The sequence below is a fragment of the Metopolophium dirhodum genome, chromosome 6 (genome assembly GCF_019925205.1).
Source record: "Metopolophium dirhodum isolate CAU chromosome 6, ASM1992520v1, whole genome shotgun sequence".
Lineage (NCBI taxonomy): Eukaryota > Metazoa > Arthropoda > Insecta > Hemiptera > Aphididae > Metopolophium > Metopolophium dirhodum.
The window spans coordinates 30,521,300-30,547,908 of record NC_083565.1 but is presented as its reverse complement, the minus strand read 5'-3'; the positions used below and the strand labels follow the sequence as shown (position 1 = coordinate 30,547,908).

General features: G+C 28.4%; 1 protein-coding gene and 1 pseudogene across 1 annotated transcript; both read left to right on the top strand.

Annotated features, from left to right (window-relative positions):
• The first annotated feature begins 8,384 nt into the window (after window positions 1-8,384).
• On the top strand, window positions 8,385-23,111 carry LOC132946582 (uncharacterized). Its single transcript, XM_061016628.1, has 13 exons — window positions 8,385-8,485; window positions 8,581-8,905; window positions 8,965-9,191; window positions 9,265-9,609; window positions 9,789-9,880; window positions 10,097-10,190; window positions 13,812-14,006; window positions 18,122-18,323; window positions 18,853-18,961; window positions 19,309-19,391; window positions 19,504-19,639; window positions 19,705-19,723; window positions 22,760-23,111. The coding sequence occupies exons 9-13, from the start codon at window positions 18,944-18,946 to the stop codon at window positions 23,017-23,019; spliced, it is 516 nt and encodes a 171-aa protein (XP_060872611.1). The 5' UTR covers window positions 8,385-8,485; window positions 8,581-8,905; window positions 8,965-9,191; window positions 9,265-9,609; window positions 9,789-9,880; window positions 10,097-10,190; window positions 13,812-14,006; window positions 18,122-18,323; window positions 18,853-18,943; the 3' UTR covers window positions 23,020-23,111.
• A 187-nt stretch (window positions 23,112-23,298) lies between these two features.
• Window positions 23,299-24,462, top strand: LOC132947679 (uncharacterized; annotated as a pseudogene).
• Window positions 24,463-26,609: the final 2,147 nt, after the last annotated feature.

Here is a 26,609-nt window from a genome sequence, read left to right as displayed (position 1 = left end):
ACAGGTATGTTATATCATTCATTTTTTGTAATTTTTTAGGTGCACCTGATCCGTCTATTATTCCATCAGGTAATTCATTACGCATTTTAAAGTCGCGAGTGACAGCAGGCAGTCGTAGACATGAAGATACCTTAACGTCATTAGCTTTGATGAAAGAAGAAGATGACTTTAAAAACATAATGCATGATATTGGATGTGATTCTTTCTACTTACATTACCATTGTGCTGATCAAATTCAAATCTATAGGAACTACTGTAAAGGATCAAGACCCAGACTGATCATTGATGCTACAGGTTCAGTTGTTCAATTGGCGATAATTTGGTTGGTGATACGTGAAAAACGTCTTTCCTCCGAGCGGTATCTAATCGCTATCCACTAGGTGCGAGGCAATCGTATACAACAATGTATACCGGGTACATAACTATTGTGAACCAGGTTTTACATTGCGTGGTGCACCACCAGGTTAACATTGCGGGCGCCAATAGGTACACCGTGTTAAACAGAGGTACACCAGGGTAATTACGCTACACGGTGCACCGTTGTGGTATGTATACCTTGGTAGCACGATTATACCGCCCCTGTGTGAGTTGCTCGGTTCCGTCGCCACATGGTGATAATTCAGTGTATAGTCCGTGGTGATGCTTATATAGACATTAGAGTAACAATTCCCGCCGTGATGGTGGTCAAAGTCGCCTAGTCCGTGGCTGTTTTACTAATTATAGTCCGCTTCGTCTTAGGTCTACGGAAATTAGAATATTCACATTTCAAACCAATGACTTGAAAACATATTTGGTGAAGTATATTAACGAAACCAGCTGTATGTAAAAATGTGTGAGTACACTACCTTAGTTATATAATATGACCATTGTTTTGTAAATGTGTGCGAAAAATCTCCTATTGGGGAGGTCAAAATCCCGTACTCCCATTAGTGTTGAAAAGCACCGAGAAAAAAAAATAAGGAAAACCGTGAATTTTTACGCTAAATCGATTTTGGTTTTTGGTGTAACTCTAAAACAAATGACTACTTGAAATTTTCACGGGTTGTTTATACTATCTAGCGAAACCAAAGCCAAGGAGGTGAGGCCTGTGAGTTTCGCTGGGCGGCGCGGGGATGACAGATCGCTGTGCACCGGAACCAACCTCGACAGCAGGGCGCCATCAGTAGCAAAACCTTGAACGCACCAGCCCGTCGGGGCCGGCAAACGCAGTTTGTCGTCAAAACAAGCACAATTTGCTACCGTAAGACTGAAACCACCGACGAGTGGGCGGAGCCAGGAACCACATACCTGAACTACGGGCAGGTAACATCTTAGTAACGTTAGGCGGAAGCGAGGGAACGGGTGCTAAGGCCCGACGTTGCCGTAAGAACGGCTAAAGAAACTGCGGTGACGACGGCGACGGCGGGCTCGGATCCCCCGTTACTGCGCGGAAACCAACCGTTCCAAACAACACGAGGCCACCAGAACTCTGAAGGCGGCAGAGCGAGGGCAGGTTCGGGGAAACCTAGGGAAGTAATATTAGAATATAGATATCACGCCACCAATACGTCATTGTTAGAACCCGCATAAATATGGGTAGAGCACCTACTATTACTTAGAAGATAGTCAGCCCTTGTCGTAGGTCTATCAAGCTTACGACAGTGCTTATAGTTATTTTGAAATTCAAACTTGTAATAATAAAGTGTTATGTAATTGTCATATTTAAAAAGTCTAAAAAGTGTTATTAATTATTTACCTATCTTTCTCAACCACGACTCAAGACGACAACGAACGTGCTACGTCATTTAAATAATTATTTTATTAGTGTTCAACGTGTCCTTCACGGCGATCACTACACACGGCATCCGGCAAAAGAAAACCGTACCACTCAAAAAAGGTCGCACCGCGGCAGCGTAAAAAACTGCTCCGATGCCGATGCTAGTGGGAAAAAAGTCGTTGTGAGTACTTTGGATAACGGATCCTTCAATCTCATTCCGCGGGCGACGAGAGAGCCCCACTGAAAACCCGAATTACTAACGCCTGAATGGTATCAGTGCTCATCGAGCTTTGTGGCGTGCGTCCGGCCGACGCGCGCGGGTACCTCGCGTGCTCGCGCTCGCCGGCCGCACGTCCGCGACTTATGTGGATGGCCTCGCGGGGGCTGTCGGGAGTAGCGCCTTAAAAGAAGGGGAGCTATTTGTCTGGGTCGAATCCAGCGCTCGCCAACGCGGTTATACGAAACCCACCGATCTATCTCGTACGAGAGCAGCCGGCGGGGGACCGTCAGCCTGGCGCCAGGGCGTCCTGACGAAACCCGTCGGAGGGATGTGACCGCGTCGTCAAAATGCGTGAAGTAGCCACCCTCGTGACATATGGGTAAAGGTGTAAAAACCCCCGAGGGAATGGTCTTATACTCCCCGTCACACAGCTGGTTAATCAATGGTTGTTTATACTATCATTTTCAATACACGATAACATTTATTATTAATATTATTTGAATTTATTTTGAACTGTTTACGGACATTTTTGGTTTCCAATTTTGTTTATTTTTTTTCTATGAATGTCAATAAAATTTTATTTATTCTGTAAAAAAGCTTGACAAATTAATACAAGGCTCTTAATATTATATTGTTACAATGACGTTTGAAAAATATTAAAAATCTATAGGCACAATGTGTCATATGTTTATTTTATTAATTCCTTTATGGCTATAATTGATAAAATTTTCAAAATATTTTGACTTTTGAGCTGTTTACGGACAATTTCGAATTTCAAATTTTTTAGTTTTTTTTCTATAAAAATCAATAACATTTTATATGTAGTTCAAAACGCAAGGCTGGGCATTAACAAGTTGATAAGTTAAAGTGAAGTTACTTAACGAAGTAAATGAACAAAATTACATTTTTTCTTATGTTATTCTTTTGTAATTTTTTTTCCTAAGCCACAGGTTTAAAATAAATTAAATTTTGTAAAAATTATTTTTATAAAAAAAGATTCAGAAATATTAATTAATATATTAATTAGTAAATAATTATTTATAATAATTGTTATTATATTGCATATTCACAGAAAATATTATATAACTATATTATCGACGGAAATGTTATAAAGGTTACTGTTAATATTACTTTCTTACAATATTGTATCGTACCTATTATTGTTTGACATTTTGAATACAAATATGGATAACTATTAACTATTAACTTAGCTAATAGTGACACATCTCATTCAAAATGGAATCATTTAAATAAATATTTTAAATAAACTTCGTGGGATGTGATAACAGGCCGCGGGCCTATTTACAGATAAGTTTATATTCTAAGTATAACAAGTATACAAATCAAAAATGTACAGGTTAATAAAAATTAATTTGAAAAAGAAAAAGATTTATTCTTGTTGGCGATGCATAATATCGACCAGTAACAAAAGTAGTTACTAGTTAGTAGTGTAAAACGGTAAAGGGAATGGATAGAGATCATGGACTGAAACTTGAAAATATTGTGTTTTGAAATGTTTGGTAAATTATTATGGTTTTATAATGATTTTTAAAGTATGAATGTTGAAAAGCTTAGTTTTTAGTTGCTTTATTTTACTTTTGATATTCATATGATATACCAAATACAGCTCACTATAGGTACTGACTACTAAAATGGTAAAATACATAATAACATAAAATTTGTAAATATTACGACTATGGGGGATGTGGGGGGGGGAGGCAGAGCCACCCACTATTTATGTATAGTAAATTTTCAGAACCCACCCCATAGAAAATTCCTGAGAACGCCACTGGTCCGGTAACGAAAGTCCGATAACGGAGCGTTGGACCTGATTTTTACATCAGATCCACCTGCTACCAACGACACCTGGAGGTCCGATCCCCTGGAGTTACAACAATAATTTTACATTTGCTGTTCATATTGTGGTTTGTGGTTTTCCTTCCGTCCATTTTACCTGTTGACAGGGATCCGTTTTCAAGTGTATGCAGGTGGACCGGACCTGCCAGCCCCAACCAATTAAGGTCATGACTGGCTCTAGGGTGGAACCTTTTGGCACGGACCAATGATTAGCCCGTGAGCCCCCTCCCCCACCACGGCAAGATGGGTCCCAAATGGGGGATATAATGTTATCTATTTATTTGTAAATATGCTGTACACAAAAACAATTTTCTTTTGCTTTATCTGGGACTTCTGAGTTTAGAAGTTAGTGAGAAAGTTATAGTTATAGTCAATATAACTATACCAATGCTGGGCATTAATGAGTATAAAAGTTAAAGTTAAGTTAAAAATTGTAATTTCTTAAGTTTTTCAAGTTTCTGTTGCTTTAAACATTAATAGTTATATAATTAACTATTATTTATAGTACTTCCCCCCACTTAATGGAATACGAATCCTGGTTGTTACAATGCCTGGTTGTGATGAATAAAAAAAATAATAAGTTCAGCACTAATATCGCCGTATAAGTATCTAAAACAATAATAACAATATATTAATTAATTATAAATATTAAATTATCGTAAACATAAAAATATAAATATATACATTAAATCATTAAAATCGTTAATTTTTCGATTCGATTAAATTTTATAAATACATAACATCCTAATAAAATAAAAAATATTTAACCAATTGTTGAATATTCTAACTAATCTAGGTACACAGAATAATATTATAAAGTAAAAAAGAACTTATATAAGTAAAATTAAAAATGTTCAAACGATTAAAATTTTCTTAAATCTATTTAAAAATATTTACATAATTTAGCTGCATAATATTAATTGGACCCTGTTGACTCAATGTAGGGTTACATATAAGACAGATCTGAATTGATTTAATTTTACGCCTAGTATCATAAATATAAATGATAAACTGTAAATTATTATTTTAACAAGACTAATAATATCTCCTGAAATATTAGGATTAATAAGATAATATTTCATGTAAATAAGAAATAACAAGAAGACTGTTCTTCGAGTTTCACAAGTTAACGTTTCTTTAGTTTTAATTACTTACAATCTATTTGAAAAATAATAATATGAGTTATACACATCTAGAGCGATAACAAGAATACCACATTCATATTTTAATATTTTTTAATAAAAAGCATTTTTTAAATCTGAATACAAACCAATTACCTACCTTATTATTGTCATTGTTAATACTTAATAGAATGAATAAAATTCGAAGCTAATGACAGTGCATATTTTATTGATTTATATTTCCGAAATTAAAATTAGTTTTTAGAAAAAAATTATGTATATTCAAAAAATCAATCAAAAGTATAGGTCATAAGTCAAAATCATAAGTTCTGTTTTATATCATAATCCAATAAATTGAATGTAGTAGACTCAAGGTAATCTATGAATTTTTGACCACACATTGTTATTACATACTTAACTAATGCATCTAATGTCTTTTATTTTTATATAACTCTGTATTGAACCATGTATTTCTGTTGATATCCAACGATGGTATCACAATTTTTTTTTAAATAAAATAAATTGTTTGAGCTTTAAACAATTAAAAATAGTATATTTAAAACAACTTATTTTAATTTAATTTGTATTTTACTTATATGAGAATATATACCTAATATACCTAATACAAAATATAGGTATTTAGATATTAACTTTATTGTAGTTTATAGTATATTTTGATAAATCAAAGGCTAAGTGGCAGTTATTAATATTTTATTGTTTTTTATTTAAATTTTTTTCTAGTTTAGACAAGTTGTTTTCTTTTAATTATTAATGCTAAATTTTTAAGTGTAGTTGACAGTTGTTTGATTGTAAGTGTTACATATTCTGTTTTTACTTAATTAATAAACAAAGTATTTTACATATTTGTACTTTACTTATGTCTGTGTTATGAATTTATGATATTATATGTGATACTAAAATGAAGGACGATAAACCATAATAGATATAATTATTTAATTTTTTCTGAAAGATATTTATTATTCTTTATTAATAATAAACCAAAAAAAATAAATACATTTATTTAAGAAAAACACAATATTTACTTGGATTTTACACTGTTTGAAACATATGTTTTATTTGTTTTAAACAACAAACTAAACGATTAAAACAAATGCCAAAAGATACAAGGTACCTACTATAATTATTGTAAAAAATTGTACTAAATAGTACCAAAGCATTTCAATTTTCCAAATGTTTTTTTTATAAATTCTTTTTCGGTGGCTGAAAATGAAATATAACGTTCACACATTTAACCATGGAGATGCCACTGGTATTGACAGAAAAATACAAATGTATGTAAATAAGAAATAACAAGACGATAACTCGAATTTCACAAGTTTACATTTCTTCAATTTTAACTACTTGCAATCTATTTGAAAAATAATATGAAATATCCACTTCTTATAGCAATATTAAGAATACCACATTAATATTTAAATTATTTTAATGAAAAGCATTATTATATTTTACTAATTAGGACCGATATATATATAATATATGTTATTGCTATTTATAATAAACATAAATAATAATTGGAACATTATTTAGTTTCGGTCAAGCCATTTCGGATGAGTTCAATAACAAACACTGTGACATGACATTTTTATATATTAGATATACATATCTACTTGATATGCAGTCGCACATTGTCCGCGATCCGACATAGTCGGATTGCTTACCAGGGTGGCTGAATTGCACTTACTGCTGCGAGTTACATCCAAAAGCAGTGCCAGCGCTAGGTATTGTGGGGCCCTGGACATAGGTAATAAGTAAAAAACAAATTTAACCCTTTGTAAATATTAACCTATCTTCTTCCCAGAGGTCTTATCTACCAACTAACTATATAAATACACAGACTATAACTATACAGACTAAACTCTGGAACTACTCATCAGATCTTATATGTATATTGACAAAAGACAATAATACAAATCAACAAATATGCCCGATTAACCAATAGCAACCAATATATTATACCCAGGTGGATTTTCCTAAAATTTTCTTTTATATAAACCTTCTCCGTGAAATACTCTTTCGTTTAAAAAAAAAATCAAGACGTTTATAATATATACTAGAAGATCTGATAAGTAGTTCCAGAGTTTAGTCTGTATATGCCACTGGAGTCAAATATTACTAACTATCAGATAATATCTGATATCTAATATCAGATGCAAGTACTTAAGTCAATTAAAAGTTAATAAATATTAAAACATAATATTGATAATAGATGATAGAATAAAGCGGTTCAGTGAGTAACGCTGTAGTAGGCAAGTGGGTCATCTGTCCGAACGCGGTTTGAATTCCCGCCGAATCAAAAAATAATAAAACGTTCACGACGAGACCTTTCCCCCTCCACGACGTCCATGGCTCTTGCTTCACGCGTGTCGTTTAGACTCCGGTTGACGACTGTTTTTTTTCTTATTGTGAAAAAATCTTATTCGGCGTTTAGATGCATCCCCAGCTTTGCAAGTGAAAATTTCCGAGCGTAATCGTTTTCGAGATTTTCATGTCCGGAGTTCTACTCGGTGTTGAGCCGAGATAAATATAATTTTATCTAGATAAAGATAACTTAATTATTTATTTATCTAGATAAAAAAAATTTTTTTTATCTAGATAAATCATTGGATAATTTTTTTTCATATTGGTTTACGGAACCCTCTGTAAGCTCGTAGAAATATTTTAGTAAAAATCACCTACTTAATAAATTACTTAATTGTCTACCTATAAATAATTATAATAAATAAAATCCGTTTAATACATTAAATTATCTGGATAAATTCATCTAGATAACGGTGATTTTTATCTTGGATAACTGTGTAGGTAAGTTAATAATCTCTATTTATCTAGATAAGATAAAAGAAAAAGAATATTTTTTTACGTTTTAATTGTAAATAACGATAAACGCAAAAATTGTGTAACGTTTTAATTGTAAATAACATACCTAAATACATACTAACCTTTCCCAGTCAAGTGCCATTAGTGGGTGGCTTCTTACTCACGTACTCATGTATTATCGAAACCCTTATCAAATATGCTAATTGTGCATAATTGTACAGATTGTATATATCATTGTGTAAAATAAAAAAAAAAAAAAAATAACATAAAACGGAATTTTTTTTCAAATGCAAGCCCTGATTTTGCCACTAACAGTCTAATTCAGACGTCAGACGGACTGGGCGTCAACCTTGGAGGTAGATCCTTATCAGAAATAATTCAAATTTTCTATGGAGGTAAATATGGACGTGGTCAAATAATTCCCAATTACGAGGGGGGCACAGCGAGACTAGACTTCACTTAATCTGTGGTGAGACTTCAGTTCATTAACATACAAAAATTGTATGTGTTTGACAGTGAACATAGATAAAAGAGAAATAAAATCAAATAGTCCGCACCGATATGCAACGATACGAAACGGTTTAATTCTGATAACGTGGATTTTGTTTATCCCTCAATGATGTTATCAAAACGAAAAAATACATCGTCCGGTTTAATTTTTCGTCACGTAAACCTGTCGTGTAATTTCTTTTAAAGGTATGTATTTATTATTTTATTACATCGTATTAGTCAGAAGAAAATAATACATAACATTCTGAGCAATAATTACTCATATTTAACTTTGCGTTTAGGTGTTTTTATTAAATATTTAACTTGAAATGGTTAACGTTCGGCAATACGCGACGGGGCACAATGAGACACATTTTTCACACATTTAGGGCTCGAGTTAAGAACCGAGTAAGGAAAACCATAAATGGTAGTTTTAGTGCTAAATAATTGAAGAAGCCGTTAATTTAGTGATAAATGATAAGTATTCCATTAGATGCTTTTAAACGATGTACAAAAATTATTCCATAATATTTTAGAATCCTTGCATTTCATCCAGCAAACTTTGCTTCTGGATATTATTTTTTTCTGATTTCAATCTAAATATGAAGGTTTGCAATTCTTACGCAAGTAAGTGGTAAGCGATTTAATCTCCTAGATAAATATTAATAATAATTTTTTGTTTTTAGTGGTGAGATTTTTTGTGATATTAAACTGTAAACGGACGATAACAAAATAATAACTGCACATAGAGTCGTTTTATCATCAGCTAGTCCGTATTTCCATGCTATGTTCACAAATTTTCATCAAGAATCATGATCTTGTGGCAATAAGACAGATAGATTATACTGCTTTACTGCTCTTAGTAAACTTCATTTACACAGGGCAAATTGTGGTTACTGAAGAAAAAGTCCAAGTAATTATAGATTAAGTTTGATTCAACCATAGACAGCTAAATTATTTAAATTGTTTGTTATTTATTTCTTAAGCATTTATTACCGGCTGCAGATCTCTTGCAGTTTCAAGGAGTAAAAGAGGCTTGTTGTGATTTTTTACAGTCACAACTCTATGTTACAAATTGTATTGGTATTAACGCTTTTGCTGATGTATATAGCTGTACGAATTTGATAACAAGTTCAGAAGTATATATTCATCAACACTTTTTGTTCGAAATATAATTTATTATTATGATTCTATAAAGGAATTTTATTTATTATTGTAATATTTTGATTCTTAGATAAGTTTTTGGTTGTGACGAATTTCTATCCTTATCATCGGAACAAGTAATTAAGTTGATATCCAGTGATAGACTTCCAGTATCAGCTGAAGAAAATGTAGGCAAACTAAAATTGATTATTGTTATGTTTTATTATTGACGAAGGAAAAGTTCGGTTACCATTCAATATGTATTATTAAGTATTCTAATTAATTTAAAGTATATTTATTGTTTTAAATATGCTTTTATTGTGAAATAATTTATATTTTAGATATATATTTATTTATAATTTTCAAGGTTATCATTATGTATTGGAGCCATGAAATAATCTCGAATTAGAAGAGCTTATACCACAAAGCATCCGAAATAAACCCAGACATGGAGAAAAAGTATGATTCTGTATAATTTTTTTTTCTTTTCAATGTATTTAATAATTTAATTATAACAGGTTATATTAGTTGTTGGTAGAATTGAGCTTGAATTATGTAATAGTTTAGAATGGTTTGGTCCAAGAACAGGCCAATGGCATTTTGGATAAGAATTGATTATAAACCGTTGTCAACATAGTCTAGTCCTAATTAACGATCATTTTGTATTTGATGTAGGTAGTAAATCTATACTTTGTTGGAAACAAACTGACGACATGTTAGTTGAACGAACATTTTTGGAGTTGGTGTAATAAATGATAATATCTATGCCGTAAGTAATGTTGAAAATGTCCAATGTAAATAGGTTATATATAAAATACTTTATTCACAATAATATCATCAAATATACTTAGTAATATTAATATATTGTAGGCTGGCGGAGTGTCATCTCTCAGTATTGTTTTTCTGATACAATTATATCATTGAATTAAAATTTAACACCATCCATTACAGTGAAACACTTGTAACCTACAGTACAGCATAGCGACATCCACTTGCCCACCTTTATTAGTTTATTTTCTATAAATGTAAAATTTTTTTTATTTGTTGAGTCGAAAACGAAATTTTAATACAATTAAAGTTCCTAATATATTATTAAAACGACAGTACAAAAATATTAAAAATACATAGTCAAACATTTTAAATGCGTAAAAATCATGATTTTGCAAATTATATTAAGTTATAAATTCAGAAAATATTTCTTTTTAAATGTTAAATGTTTGAAGTTTAAATTTTTACAACATTGAATGAATTATATTCACTCGATTTATCATGTAGCGATTTTCTTATTTTGTTGTGCCTAATTCAAAAACGATTAACTGTAAATACTTGACATTAACGTATGACCGTAGATACTTGAAAATTTCAATGAACGTTTGTATTAGTATTTTCTATACAAGATAAAATTTTGAAAATAATTTGACCCTTTGAGCTGTTTACGGACATTGTCTTTTTTTAGTTTTTTTTTCTATAAATATCAATAAAATTTTATTTGTTGGGTAAAAAAGCGTGAAAATTTAATATAATGCTCCTGATATATCGTTTTAATAGCAGTTGAAAAATATTAAAAATACATAGGCACAATTTTTTTTTATAAGCATTTAAAGTTCAAATGTTGACAAAATTTATCAAATTTATAATTTAATAATTAATCTGTAGTTCAATATTTATAAAATGTTCAACTTTTATAGCAAAGGATTGAAAATTTAAAATAAGGCTCTTAGGCTCCACATAAATAGGTTATATATAAATTACTTTTTTCACACTAATATCATCAAATATACTTGGTAATATCATAGGCTGACTGACCTTTTACATTCAGAATCGTTTTTCTTATGATATTATATCATTGAATTCAAATTTAACACCATCCATTACAGTGACCCACTTATAACCTACTGTACAGCAGAGTGACACCCACTTGCCCACCTTTTAATTATTAAGTTTACCAAAAGGTTATACTACAAGATGTCTACAACCAACCAACCAACCTTTGCAAATTCAGTTTGATCATTATCAAACATTTTAGGAACAGCATCTTTTACTAGTCTCAATCGGACTGGTTTAGGAAACTTCACATCTAAAAATTTATTATCTTCTGCATACGTTTATTTCATATCTTTAGGTAAAAAATGTTTTTCACACACAAATTTTATTTTGCTTACACGTCCATTTATTTTTTCACTTACCCACCTTTTTAAAATTGTTCAACTGCCATTGTAACGGAAAAATCAGGAGACGGGAAATCGCTACGGGAGAAATCGAGTGAATATCCAATGTTGTACAAAAATTAACTTCAATGCTGTCCTGCGTTGTAGACAATACCTACACAATATGTACCTACTCATCGTCACTCGTTAGTCGTTACTCAGTCATTGAGTCATTAGACGTTAATATTGTATAATCGTTACCTTAATTCAACCGTCATAAGTGACAAGTCCCAAAATTTAAAAAACGAATACTACCTTTCTTCCAGGTTTACCTACCACCCAAGTAAAATAGATAATATTATACAGTTTATAGTCACATAGATTAATAAATTATGTTGTTGACTGTTAGGTTATTCCGTGTTGTTTATTCAGGTTTTATATTTGTGATAATGCTATATTTGTGTATAAATATGGATATAATATGTGTAGTAGCTATGTTTATTTCCATTATAGTATGTATTAATAATTGATTATTACATAATATTTGAACTGTGGAATCATGTACATATGTGCTAATTAATTGTGCATAGGCTATAAGACAACATCGATAAAATAAAAAGGATATTAGTGCCACTTGCCCACCGTTTTTCATTTAATTGCAAATTTATACAAATTCTGCTTTTTTGAAATGTTTATTAAACTTTTTGAACATATTAATATTATTTCGTTCAAATTCTTGAAAATTTTTTTGTAAGAATTGTTTTGTGATAATGCAAATTTCCATTCTTTGAATGAGATCCTCCTTGGCTCCTTATTAGTTATTTATGAATTATTTAGTGAATATTTTATATAGTTTCTAATCTCAGCTAGTCAGCTTTTTATGCATATTTTACAAAGTTACTGTTGTGCTTTGCGGAAGATCGTTCGCTAAATTGTGTGTATTGTACTATTATAATACAGATTGCGGTTTACTAGTAACTAGAAAACTCACATTCGAGGCTCGACTTAACAGAAATTTGATTCATGGTACAAATTAATGGTACAATTTGTATTATACATATTTTGCCCTTTTAGGAAATGTATTACTTTACTGTAATTTTTTAGAGTTTCTGTTGCATTTGAATCTTTTTTTGTACTTTTTTAAACATATATATATGCATTTTTCTTGTTGAAAGTTACACTTTATTCTAACACATTCAGTTTCCTTTAGATTGTCGATTATCGACGTTCATTATATTTATCGTTTGTTGTAATAATCTGTAATAACTATAACAATTATGGGAAACTTCTCGTATGAGATCTATTGCAACGATTTGTATTTTGTTGTATTTATACCTACATACCTACCTACTTAAAGTATTGAATATACCTATGTTTAGCAGTGGTGTTTATACTAATGGTTGGTGTGTTGCTTTCGCCCACTATTATAAATTATTCCACAAAAACACTTTCAATCACTCAAATCCTAAAAAATATGTTCCACTTTACAAGTATATTATCAGGTTACCACTTTAATAATTATTATGATTATTAAAACCAATAAGAACTATTTAAAAAAAAACGGCCATGGTAAATCTCATAATCCCTGTTTGAGCACCTCCCCAGGTTAGAATTTACCCTTTTTAAATTAGGCTATCTTCGTCCCAGAGATCTAATCTACCTCTGTACCAAATTTCATAGCAATCGGTCCAGCCGTTTAGGAATACATAAAAGACTCACACACAAACATTCATTTTTATAGATACAGACTATATTATTACGCTTAAAAAGCTAATAATTGTCATAATTTTACAATATAATATTTTACAATTTACAACCAATAAACCAAATGTTTCATATTGGTAAATATAATATTAATTTAAAACTAATTAGATACCTAATTTTTTGCTGTACTTATCTAACTCTGATTCTATTTTAAATATTATTTACAACATACCTCTCGATGTTTAAAATGTACTAGTCAGTAAACTGTTGCTTTAACATACTTGTCCTTAGCCAATTTATAATTTGTTGCATACTTAAAAAATTGAAAAATTAAACCGTTGATTCTCACATTATTTTTGGCGGTTTTTAACCGTAGCCAAGAGTTCTAAAAAAAGCACGGGGGTTCTTCTGTTCCATCGCATTTGGTCATAGAATAAAACTCCATTTGAATCTAATTGTTATTATACTAATTAATTATTTACTGAAATAACTTAATATTATTGATGCTCAAAATTCTAAATTGTATGCTTTTTTTACAGAATCTTCTAAACTCTGCCAAGCTAAAACATCAAAAATCAAAATGGTAATTCCATTTGTTTTTGGAAAGGAACAGTCATAATATCACTAGAAATGCATATACTTGTGGAATTCTTTTGAACCTTGGATGCTTATGGTCATTGGAAAACGGGTTTGATTATGTATGATCTGGGTCGTTTTGATTTGGCTTTAACCAGGTAATAATTAATTAATACAGTAATAGTTAAATGTTTGTCTTGTTATGCAAGATATTAATGGACTGGAATGCACCGGAATGGCATTCCGGATCATAAATTAAGTAAATATTGAAAAAAAATAATGATAAAATTGCTACTATGTAAGACGTTTCTGATTATAACACAAGGGGATAGTTATTCCTTTTTTTTTAGCTTAAAATATATATGTGTTTATATTTGAAATTTAAATGTTAAAATAAATTTAAAATAATCTGCTGTTTAATAATTTGATGCCTCAGTTCAATACTGCAAAAACTCAAAAAATTGGTTTATTGGGTATAATGTGTTTCCTATATTGCTTATCTATGGAACATAATGTAAATTATAATACTGAAAATGCTCTCTCGTGGTAAATAATTTAACCATATTTTATTGGGTTCATGAACTGAAATTGATATGAAATAGTCTATACTCTATAAGATGGTGTACATAACTCGGAATTTTTATAACTCGAGTTGTTGTAGTTTTGAACTGAGACATTGAGTTATTTTTTTTTTATTTTATATTAATTGGTTTTATTTGATTTGTATATTTCACATGTAATATGCATCATTCTATTTTTTCTTACTATAATAAGAGTAAAAATATGTTTATAATATAATTTTTTTTTTTTTAAATGTGTTAATAAAATACTATTTACGTATTTCACTTTGTGTTGCATAGTAATAAATAATTCATAAATTACAAAAGTAGTCTAAAATATATATTCATCTATCATATTGTTGCATATAATATCTGGCTTCATTTCATAAATTATGCCACTAAGAAGATAATGGTACTTATATTGTCACAGTGTACATTAGTATTTTATTTAAAATTAATAACTTAGCAGTTTCACATATGAATCCCGGTTGTTAAAATAATTGTTAACATAAGTGGCAATGGCACCAAATTAAAAAAAAATGTAGACAAATGAATCAAAATCAAACACCCACCCACAGAGTGTTAAATTATAAAATTTAACCTCTCAATAGATTGACACTTGGCAGTGGTATTTTGTTAAATAATGTATTATTAGCATTATTAAATAAAATAATTCAATATTCTTATTCTGTATATACTATACATATACTATATACTATACTTGACTAATGCCCTACTTTAAATTTATATTTTCAAATGATATCAAAATTTATTTTATTTTAACTAAAGAATTATGACAGGTTTAAATTGTATGTATGTGTGGGTAGCTTCAATGTCTGCTCTTATGGGTAAAAGGTTTATATTGTCGCTGCTGTTTACTACCTACATAACAAGCCTAAAATTGTATTGAAGACAACATACTATATAGAATGCATATTTATGTACTTAACAACATTTTAGTATTATTTTATTTATTAATTTTAGATACTATATAGTTATTGACTGTCAATTGAAGTTTCAACTATTTTTTTTTCTTTTTAATTCTTTACTAAGTATTTAATTGTTATAACAGTGTAATTTTGGAGAATTACTATCATCATTTCAGATTTATGCTTATAACTGGGAAGTTCAAATATAACTGGATAATTATTGTATGTAATATAATTATTGAACATTGTTGATAAAACATTTATTAGTGACCCCTTTATACGGCTATTTTATATACCGAATTGTATTGTGTATTTGAGTTATATGATTATACATTGTAATCATTTATATATTGGAAATAAAAAACAGTATCTTTAGGTACCTATTGCATTAACAATATTAGCTCAAATAATTTTTTTATTAATACATTCATTTTTGTGCAAAACTCCAATTGTCTTGGAATTTTTAAAAAACTGATGGACTAGCATCTTTTTGTCATAATATAGCGTTTACATTTTCTTTAATAACTTAAAATAAAATAGTACAATAATTGTATTCAATATGTAAGAGATACTTACAAGTGTTGTATTTTAGTATTTAAAAAGTAGGCATAGGTTGTTGATATAATTAATTAAACATTATGAAATGTGCATAATATTATAAAACGATCCAGAATTAAAAGAAAATAATCATTATTGTAAATAAAAAAGTATTTTTTTATAGTCATAAAATACTTTTAAAAAAATATTATGAATACTGCTCAAGACTGTTCAAAAGGAGAAGGTCGTATAAATTTAAAAATCATTGTATTTTCAACAAAAAGATGTTTTCTACAAATGTGTATACAATTTTATTGTATATCAAAAAAAAAAATACATAAATTATAGTTAGTTACAATAAAATTTATACTTGTGGATTAATAAAAACAAAATCATTATCATTGGCATCACCATCTTCGTTATAAAATTGCTTGTTGTTATTAAATTACAATTTTTTTTATGGTTTAAATGTATGACAAGCAGCTTTTTTTGCTGACTAGAATGAACAAGATTAAAGTTATCAAATTAGTATATAAATATATATTATATATAATATATTGCTCAAATGAGATGTTTTTTAAAATTGAACTAATAATAACCTATACATGTGGAACATTGTATTTAATTTTCAATTTTTTGACCAAGTGAAAAATTGTTTACCTTCAAGTTGATTCTCCAAGCATCCTCTGCATATTTTTTCCTTTACTCTTTATTAATGATTTCATTCAAATTCATAAAAATTGTTTAACTATTTATTTGTATTATATCATACCTAATTTCTAAAATTCTGATAATTTATATTTTTAATGGCAAAGAAACTAAAAAAAAAAAACTTTTTAATTAGTCTATAGTCTAGAATCTAGATCATAGACAGTCCGAAGTCTGTTAAAATAGGAAGGAAAATGTTGGCTAAATATTTTATAAAGATAATTGTCCTGTCAAGTAAATGCTGTTTACTGCAATTGTATTTAAATTAGTATCCTCTATATCATGTGTGGCCGACCTAATCCAACAATTGAGTTACATTAAACGTTTTAAGTATTTGGTATCGACCACTATTTATTTATGTATTATATTTATACTCTTACATAGGCTTCAATCCAGAGCAATTATCTTGGTGGAGGGGGGAGGGTTTACAACACAAATAGGTAGGTACAAAATTACAATATATACACTTTATTCATAATTAAAAATGTTTTCCCAATATTTATATAATCGCAATGTAATAAATCAATAAATGATTATATTTTATTAAATATCAAAATCCAAACGTCTTTTATAATATCGCATTTTCTCTAACGGTAAATACATTATTAGATCAATGTTTATGTACAATTCCGCTAGGCCCTCCTGCATCATGCAGCATAGCAATACATTGTATAGTAATAGATATTCTTCTTTTATTATTTATCCATCGGCGAAAATGTTTTGTTTTTCTTTCCTAATAAAATATACTTTTTTATTTGTATATAAGGCGTAAAAGTGTGTGTATGATACTTACCTACGAGATCAACCGATATGTACTGTCCGTGATATTAATTTTTAATTCGATCGACTAATATTACTTTTTTATAAATTTTAGTTTATAAATTACGGTAAACAGGTAATGTCGTTTTTCGCCAGTCAGTTAGTTCACCCAGTTCACCGGCTCCGGTATATATACCTATGTCTCTAATCCCTATACACCCCCATATATAACAAACTCCCCATCATAGATTCGAAATTATAGAGAACGGTAAAAATCGCTAGCACAATCCTAAGGTCAAAATTGCCGCCAATAGTATATAACCATGGCTTGTACATATGGACATAATATGGTTTATACCGTTCATGGAGGATGTACACGGCGTGCCATCGTCGGCTAAACCATGACAAAATAAATTGGTATGCTATCAATGTAACTAATATTGGTCGAGAACGCGCACCCCTACCACACATCACCAAGAACTGTGTCGCGTAAGCCGTTCTCACCAGCAGAAATAATAATAATAATAATATATAATATCGGAGAACGGATGACGTAATTTTTGTGGTGGGAGAACACACAGTTGCGTATCACAAAGTTGATAGCATACCTATTTATTTTGTCATGGGCACGTCAGCTGCTGCAGATCTACACGCAGCCACGTCACACGGACCATGACTCGTGGACCAATGGCGTTCTTGTAGTTGTATACGCCTTTATAACCTATATTAACATATTTTATTCATCTATGAATTTCTAAATTTCCAATGTGTAATTTATAGTCATACAATTTTCGATATCCTTGCTTGTTCACTTCACTGGACTTGAATACTTTATAGCGGACTGGAATACTGGAATCTGGAACCATAGTCCGTTCAAAACTTCTATGTGTCTACAACTGTGATTGGAATACCTTTTCAATATTCTATGCTGAGTGCTTTTAAGTTTTGACTCCAGCTGTGGATCACCACTTCATCGTTGTCGGTTAGTGGGTATAAGTAGTGTGTGCTAGAATACATTGCTAAATACAATGGTATAATCTCAACTGCATGCATGTTTTTATTATTAGGTAGGTATAGTTAATACCATATTTATGTTTAATTATGATGTACACCTGTCTGCGTTTTTTGATAGACAAGACAAACAAGCAGACGAGTAGACGACGTAGCATTGTATATGCCGGTAATATACCAGTGTGTGAGAAAATCTCTTATAATAGGTTCTCTAGAGTGTGGCATGTGGTTGTACTTTATATTATTATTGTGTTTTTTCCACGACTGGAGACAACTATTACCATAATTCCAAATATACATATCTTTTATAACAATGAATGTTTATGTTTCCATCTTAAGTCTTTTTGTTTTATTTAATTCCTGTTTAGGCCAGCCTATAAAGCGCCTTATGTAGTTGTAATATCACTGTAATATTTTACTTTATAACATCTGTAAATATATTTATATTATATTTATTCTAATGTACCTCTACTTACTACAGTATATATTTTATTTTGCAGTTGACTGACAACAGACTTGGTCAAAAGTTTATGTGGATCATTAGCTGCTGTCTTTATTTTGAAAAATCAATTGTTAATAATATTTCCAACTATGAGTTCGTCATCATTGGTAAGCAATATATTAATAATTTAACTATGTATATGGGATGTTTATGGGACATTAATTGTATGAACTATGATTTCATTTTAATCAGGAAAATCCTGTTTTTCCATTTGATATTTAAAAGGACTCTAGTTACTGAATTGATAAGTACTCTAATGATAAATAGATTCACCTTATATATATATAATTTATTCGCATAACAGCAGATTAATAAAGCTAAATATGAGCCCCTGAGCAGTATTTTGCCATGTACTTTACTTTTAAGACAAAAAATTTGTATTAAACGCATTTGATTAATTATGAATAAATATACATTAAATTTATTCATCAAATAATAATTATAACTCTTACAGGATGTATTTTTTCCAAAACATTCAGACTCTGAAGCACCGATATCAGTTATTACAGCGATCTTATCAGAAAATGACACTTTTAAGTAAATATTTTACAATTATTATTAATATTACCTTAAGTATAGATCTTAAATGTTATAGGTCTGTTAACGTATTACTAATTTATTTTAAAATTAATTGTTTTTTTTTTAACAGATTTCTACATATCTTACATGAATTTGGCAAATTAGGATTTACCGAAGTGAAAGATTTGGCTGGAGCAACCCTTGCAAAAGTCAGCTCAATTAAATTGTTAGGAGATACCCTAACACTACTTTATGGGGCTATGGAGGTATAAACTAATAAAATTCAAATTTTTAGAATATATTTATATAATTATATATTTTTTTTTTTTAGAAATATAGTGAACGCCTAGGTAAGTTATAATTATTATCAGTACTATCTATTGCTATGTTATATTTAGATGAGCATACATAACCTATGACCAAACAACTTTTTTTTTGTAAACTGCTCCAGGATTGGTATCTGGGTTTAATAAAATATAATGTAAGCTTCACCCTGTATGTTGCTACCATATTTATATATGAAATATACAACTTAAAATTCATGTAAAACATTTTAAATTAATTTTCTGTCCAAACTAATTCAATACTCACTTTGCTTTCTATAACAATATTTCTCTAACAAATTCAAGAGCCTTCTGGTATTATAAAATATAGGTATACACTAATTTTTTTTTTATAAATATTTCTTAATAGGACGCTACCTACCCATGCAATTGTTGTCTCCATCATACACACATAAGAAATGGCATATTTTTGTTAAGAGGATGTCAGCGCACTATTTGTTACTCTCTCTAGCCCACATTCAACATAGACAAAACGCATTTCAGAATCGTTTTTTCTATGTTTTTAAGTAATCTTAGAGTAAAATCACTCATTACAAAAAAGGATAGAGAATAATATTTTTTAAGAAAGACATATCGATATTTCTCTAAATATTGTTTTAAAACGATTTAAACAGAATTTAAATTTACATAATTTTTTTGTTTATTTTGATTGTCAAATACAATGTCAAATAAAAATAAAATATAAAACGGTTATGAGTGATTTTACTCTGAAATTACTTAAAAACATAGAAAAAACGATTCTACGCAAATGGTTTTTGTCTATGTTGTGGGTGAGGCAGAGAGAGAAAACAAACAGTGTGCTGACATCCTCTTAACTAGTTTCAATAGTGTGATGTTAGTTTTGATATTAGAGTAAATTGACCCGTTATCAAACCTTAAGGTAAAAACTTCATCCATGCTTAAGAGTTGACAATTTTTTTCATGATTCAATTTTCAAGCAAGATATGAGTGAGATATATCACAAATTAAAAATGCTCATAATATGAAAATTTAAAAATCAAAGTAAAGATGCTATATTAGATACTTAAAAACAATTAATAATAGATATTAGAATGGCATTTAAAGTTTGAATTACAACTTATTCGGTCATTATTCTACATGGACAGAATCGACATGTTCTCTCAAGGAATAGAGTATATTAGAACAATTTTGTTATAATTTATATTTTATATACAGATTTCACACTTTGTTAATGTTCAAATTATTTTTGAATTTTTAGGAAAATTAGGATATATTTTTGGTATTATTTCACTTACTTTTATCATTGTTGGTCCACGATAAAATAATACATATTTTTGTTAAACTATTAATTTACTTTATAAACTTTTGTGAACTGTATGCAATTAATTAAACTAGTTTTTCTATAAAATTATGCATTAAATATTCATTAAGCCAACACATCGACACACACACGCCTATACAAAACTACCAAAACCATTAATAACAAATTTTTGAAACACAGCTTCAATCTTCAGCCATTCAAAATACTATTTATTTGTAAAAAAGTTAAATAAAAATGAAATGTCATTAAACACAATGAGAGTGCTCCTTTCTCACACTATTTTTGGTGTTTTCTAATGATAGTTTTGAATGACTTTCAATTACCAAACTTATTAATATTAATATTTAACAAACAACATAAATAATGACCAGTATATTATACACTTTTTTATCTAAAAACTTTTTGACACTTCGGTAAAAGTATATTAACATTTTGCTTATATCTAGTATTATGTTTATGATGTGATACAGGTGTTAAATGTTTATGTTTACGCAGGTATACTAATACAGCTTGATTATAAATAATGTTAAAATTATTTACATTGAGTTTTTCATAAATTAGAATCGTATTAGTTAGTATGGGACGATTTAGTACAAATTTAAAAATAATAATTATTGTAACATTGAGCTTAAAGATAATGTTATAAAAGTTCCTCCCCAAATAGATAAACTATATGAGAAAATAGATTTCACAAAAGCTAAATAAATAATTTCTTTATAATTTACATCTAATACCTGGCTTCGTACATAGAAAAATGTACACCGTGAATACCGTTATAATAATTAACATGACTATCCCATCTAAGTCATTAACTTTTTCAAAATTTACACATTTCTGGTCAAATTTGGTATTTAAACTAGGATTACATTTTAGATTTTACAATCAAATTATGTCCATGTAAAATATTATTAACAGGTGAATTAAAACAAATTTTTAGTCATCTAATAAAGTCATCTCTTTCTATGTTCTATATTGCAATGTTGCTTAGTCTAATGCCATGTGTAATCCATGTTTTTAGTTTCAAACATTTTGAATATTAAATATTATATATATTAAATAAAATAAATATTCATATATCTTTATTGATAAAAGCAAACCAAACACATTAATAAACTAACAAACCAATACATTTTTCCATCTATATCATCATTGGGTGATCTATAAATATAAAATAGAGAGAATAAATCATTTGTCATCTTAAGCGTAAGTTTTAATGAATTGCAATTAGTACTTGTTTTTCAAATATTATTATGTTTAAGGATTCTCTTCCAATACAGTTAAACCATCACATTTATTTTATGTTACTAATGAGTTTATATTTTTATAGCTATTTAATTTAAATTCAAAATCATTCAGAAACCAGGTTTCACAAAATACAATAACACTAAATTAATTATTTACTGAGCCTAATAAGGCTACTCATTGAAATGTGCCTCAATACTAGGTACTTATATTAGTTTGTAAAACTGAAAAACTATTATTAGACAAAGGTATATCTACTAAAGAGTAAACATAAATAGAATAGATATCTTAATAATTGAAGTAGTGTTGAAACTTAGTATATTATTATTCATTTAAGAACTTAAAATTTACTTTTAAAATAGATTTTACATTATAAATATACTAATTAATTACAGCTTATCTTATTGTTTGAATTGTATCAATTGTTATTCTACAAATTCATTTACTGAAATAACATAACATTTATTATTGTTCAATGTTATAAATTATATTTAATATATATATATATATTTTTTTAGATGAGCTTCTAATTTCTGCCATATCAGAACATCAAAATGGAAATCTGATTAAAACACAAACAATGTGCAAAGAATTACTTATACATAAACCTAAAGACTTAGATGTTATGCTCCTATATGCAAATTCATTATTTGACGGCAAAAAATATGCAGATTGCATTCACTGGTTAGATAATGCGAGAAATATTCATCCTAATAATTCTGAATTTTTAAGTAAATTTGCATTTTTAGTGTATGTTGTGGCATTAATCGATATTTAATGTTATACTTTAATTATTTTAATTGTGTAAATGATTGTTAAAATTAATTAAAATGAATAATTTTTCTACCTCATAAGATTGTGCCCCTAAGATTATTTATTTCAAATAAAAAAAAAAAAAAAAACTTTGCATTTGTTTATATGAAAAAATCAGAAAATGATTTATCAAAAGAATACCTTTTTCAAGCATGTTCAATAAAACCTTTTTGTGTGGATACATGGACAGATTATGCTAATTTTTATTTGAGACAAATTACATAAGAGGACGTTGCACCCGCATATGTTGTCTACGTCTTACACACGTACGGCATAACAAAAACGTTTTGGCGCGGGAAAGAACTAAGAAGGTTACAACTGTCATAACTAAGAAACGAAATTTTCACCACACATAGAGAAACATTTTGGCTGTGCAATATCGTTTTTTTTTTTTTTTTATATCACTTCTACGAAAAAAGTTATTATTGTTTCAAAATCCATTATTATTTGTTTTTCAAACTTTAATAACTTTCTTTGAAGTTTCGATAACGAAGAAATAAAAACGATAGACGGAGAGACACATGCGGGTACAATGTCCTCTTAAACACGGCTAATTTGGCTTATGTACGTGGTCTAAAACCCAAATTATATAAAGCATGTACGTAATGAGTATGGAAAACTACTATTAAAGTTAAACAAAATAAAAGAGTATTAAAACAATTTAATATTGCCTACAACAGTACAAAAGAATGTCAAGAAACTTTAAACAATATAGCAGGTGTATAATAATAATACATTATAAATTATTAAATATTATTATATTTATCTTATAATTATAATAACGGTATATTTGGAAAAAATTTTTTGAAATATAAACAACTCTTAGAAATAGACCCTGATCGGACGAATGCTTGTTTTCAGTAAAGAATGGCCTATATAATAGTTAAAGAGTACTAAAACGCAACTGAATGCAACAGCACTATAATCGAAAAATGTGTCTGTTATAAAAAATTTAGCAGTATTTATACTGGCATTGATTATAAATACTAGTATTTACTAGTATCTATAATCAATGATACTGCCTTCCAGAAAATATGAAAGTGTCTGCTGAAACATACAAAAAGTCTTTGAACCTTAAGCCTGAGAACTTTGATTTGAATTTGGAACTGGCTTTGTGTATTTGAATAACATTAGAAATTATCATAAAGCTGCAATAAATCTTAAAATGTTTTTTTGCATTTTTTTTTTGCAATTGTTGCATACAGGAAATCTAAAGATCATTTAAATGCGTGCGATGCTTGCATGTTGATGGGGGATTTGTATCTGAAGAAGGATGATTATGAAAAAGCAAGAAACTCATTCGGTTCCACAGTACTTATAAACACGCGGAATGCATTTGGTCATTGAGAAAATGGGCCTAACCTTATATAAATTGGGATATTCGGATTTGGCTCTTAAAAACTTATAACTAATCAACACAATTAAAAGTTTAAAATATGCTATTAAAAGACCCTCCAAACATTCTCCTTTTAATCCTTAAATTGGTAAAAATTTCAGAAAATAGAATTTTTTACTTCAAAGCTTAAAAATGTATATACAAGTTACAATAAGAAACATGTACATAATAGGTTTATGGCGTTTACTTTAAACTTAATAAATTTAAAATATTTATGTTTAACATTGAATAGTATGCTTAAACTTGAAAATATGTTATATACATCTTTTTTTTGGTAAATTATTTAAAATCAGTCTAATTTTAAATTAACAACATTTCTAATTTAATAACAAACAAGTTATTGACCAACTTCTATTGTTTTTGATTTTTAATTTAAAAACATATTTTTTCTTGCAACTAAATACTTAGTAATTTACAACTAAAACTATTTTTGATGAACAAGTATACAAAATGTTCTTAAATATGTATAATAGGCTAAATTCTCTAATCTCGAAATATGCTTAAATTTTTACGCTAAAATACATTTTTTTTCTATGAATTCTGTAATATACAATTCGTCCATATTTTCCACCGCCAGTAACTAAGTCAGTAACTACATAACACAATTTTGAGTATTAATTATTTATCATAATTCGATTGCATGTGTTGATTATATTGTTTGTATCTAGCTATATTTAAAAATGTAACATTTTTGCTTACTATCAATAATAGGTAATAAAGAAACTAAGTCAATTTTAATATTATATAAGTTCAGAATATAATATTAATTAATTTATAAATGGTTAATTATTTTGCATTTTTGATACTGTTAGTGTACATTTTGCATGCATTTAATTACTGTTATTTTTTAAATGTTGATTATTAGTAAATTATACCTATACTTGTTCTTTTTTAGGCTTCAGTTTAAGATATTGTACTATTGTTATTTTCTTGCCTTCTTTGTAATTAATTTCTGTTTACCATGATATAAACATAGTTTTTGCTACTTAATTTATACCTTGTATACTTATGTATCTTTTCAGTATACGTATTAACCGTATCTTTCATTTTTTAACAAATACAAACATGCAATAGCCATAGGCTAGACTTTCCCGATGCCTATTGCGATATGGTTAAATTAACTAATTATGTCTTATAAGTTATAATAATTGTAGGATACCTAATGTTAATATTCTAAAGCTTAATAGCTTATAAAACAATAAAACCAAATATGGTTTACATATCTATTAAGTAATTACATATGTTTTCATGACACCATGGCCTATAGATCAGATAATAAATTAATCTGTATCATATCTATAGCTGTAAAAGTTCAATTTATACCGACGTAACATAAAATTAGTGTCATACAATAAGTTTTTACTTTAAATGTTGTGAATTATTTAATTTTGAAATTAATTCTTAACCAATAAATTAAAAACAATATTTTATTATTATTTTGAATAAACCTTTTTTAATTAATTTTAAATTTTTATAATTATACCTACCTACTTACACCAATTTTTTTTAAAACAAAATGATTATTATATTTAAGATTCTTTATTAGATAGGTACTCAAAAATACAATTATTTTATACAAATATTTAATATTTACAAACATAGTATAATATAATAATTTGTACTTTAACAACAGTAACATATTATTAGTAGACTATTTGTAAACATAATATTTAATTTAAAAACAAAAGTTTCATACCTTAATACTAAATTTTTTATTTACAATATAATCATAGTCGTTCTAAAGATGGTGAAGGGAGGAAAGGGGGACAAGTGCTCGAGGGCATTCATAAATTTAGGGAGTGTCATAAAAACAAATGATAAAAAGAAAAATTTGAGATAATAATTTTAAATTTTACACTGTAATACCGAAGAAGAGTATCTATCAAATTGTTTATATTATTAAAATATTTACTATCAAGTATAAAATGATGTAAATAATGAATTACATATACTTAGTATGTATATAGTTACATGCCTATAATAGTGTATAAATAACAATATTACCAAAGGATAGAATATTATTGATACATTATTCATGATGATATAATATGATTACAATTTATAACTTTGTAAGTACTATACCTTTAGATTTTAAGTACCATAAAAATCTACCATAGATTTGATTTTATATTACGACAAAATGTTGCCACTGCATACCC

Coding starts and splice junctions, on each gene's coding strand:
- LOC132946582 (XM_061016628.1), top strand. Junction 19,392..19,503: donor TCAGAAAATGACACTTTTAA/GTAAATATTTTA, acceptor TTTTTTTAACAG/ATTTCTACATATCTTACATG.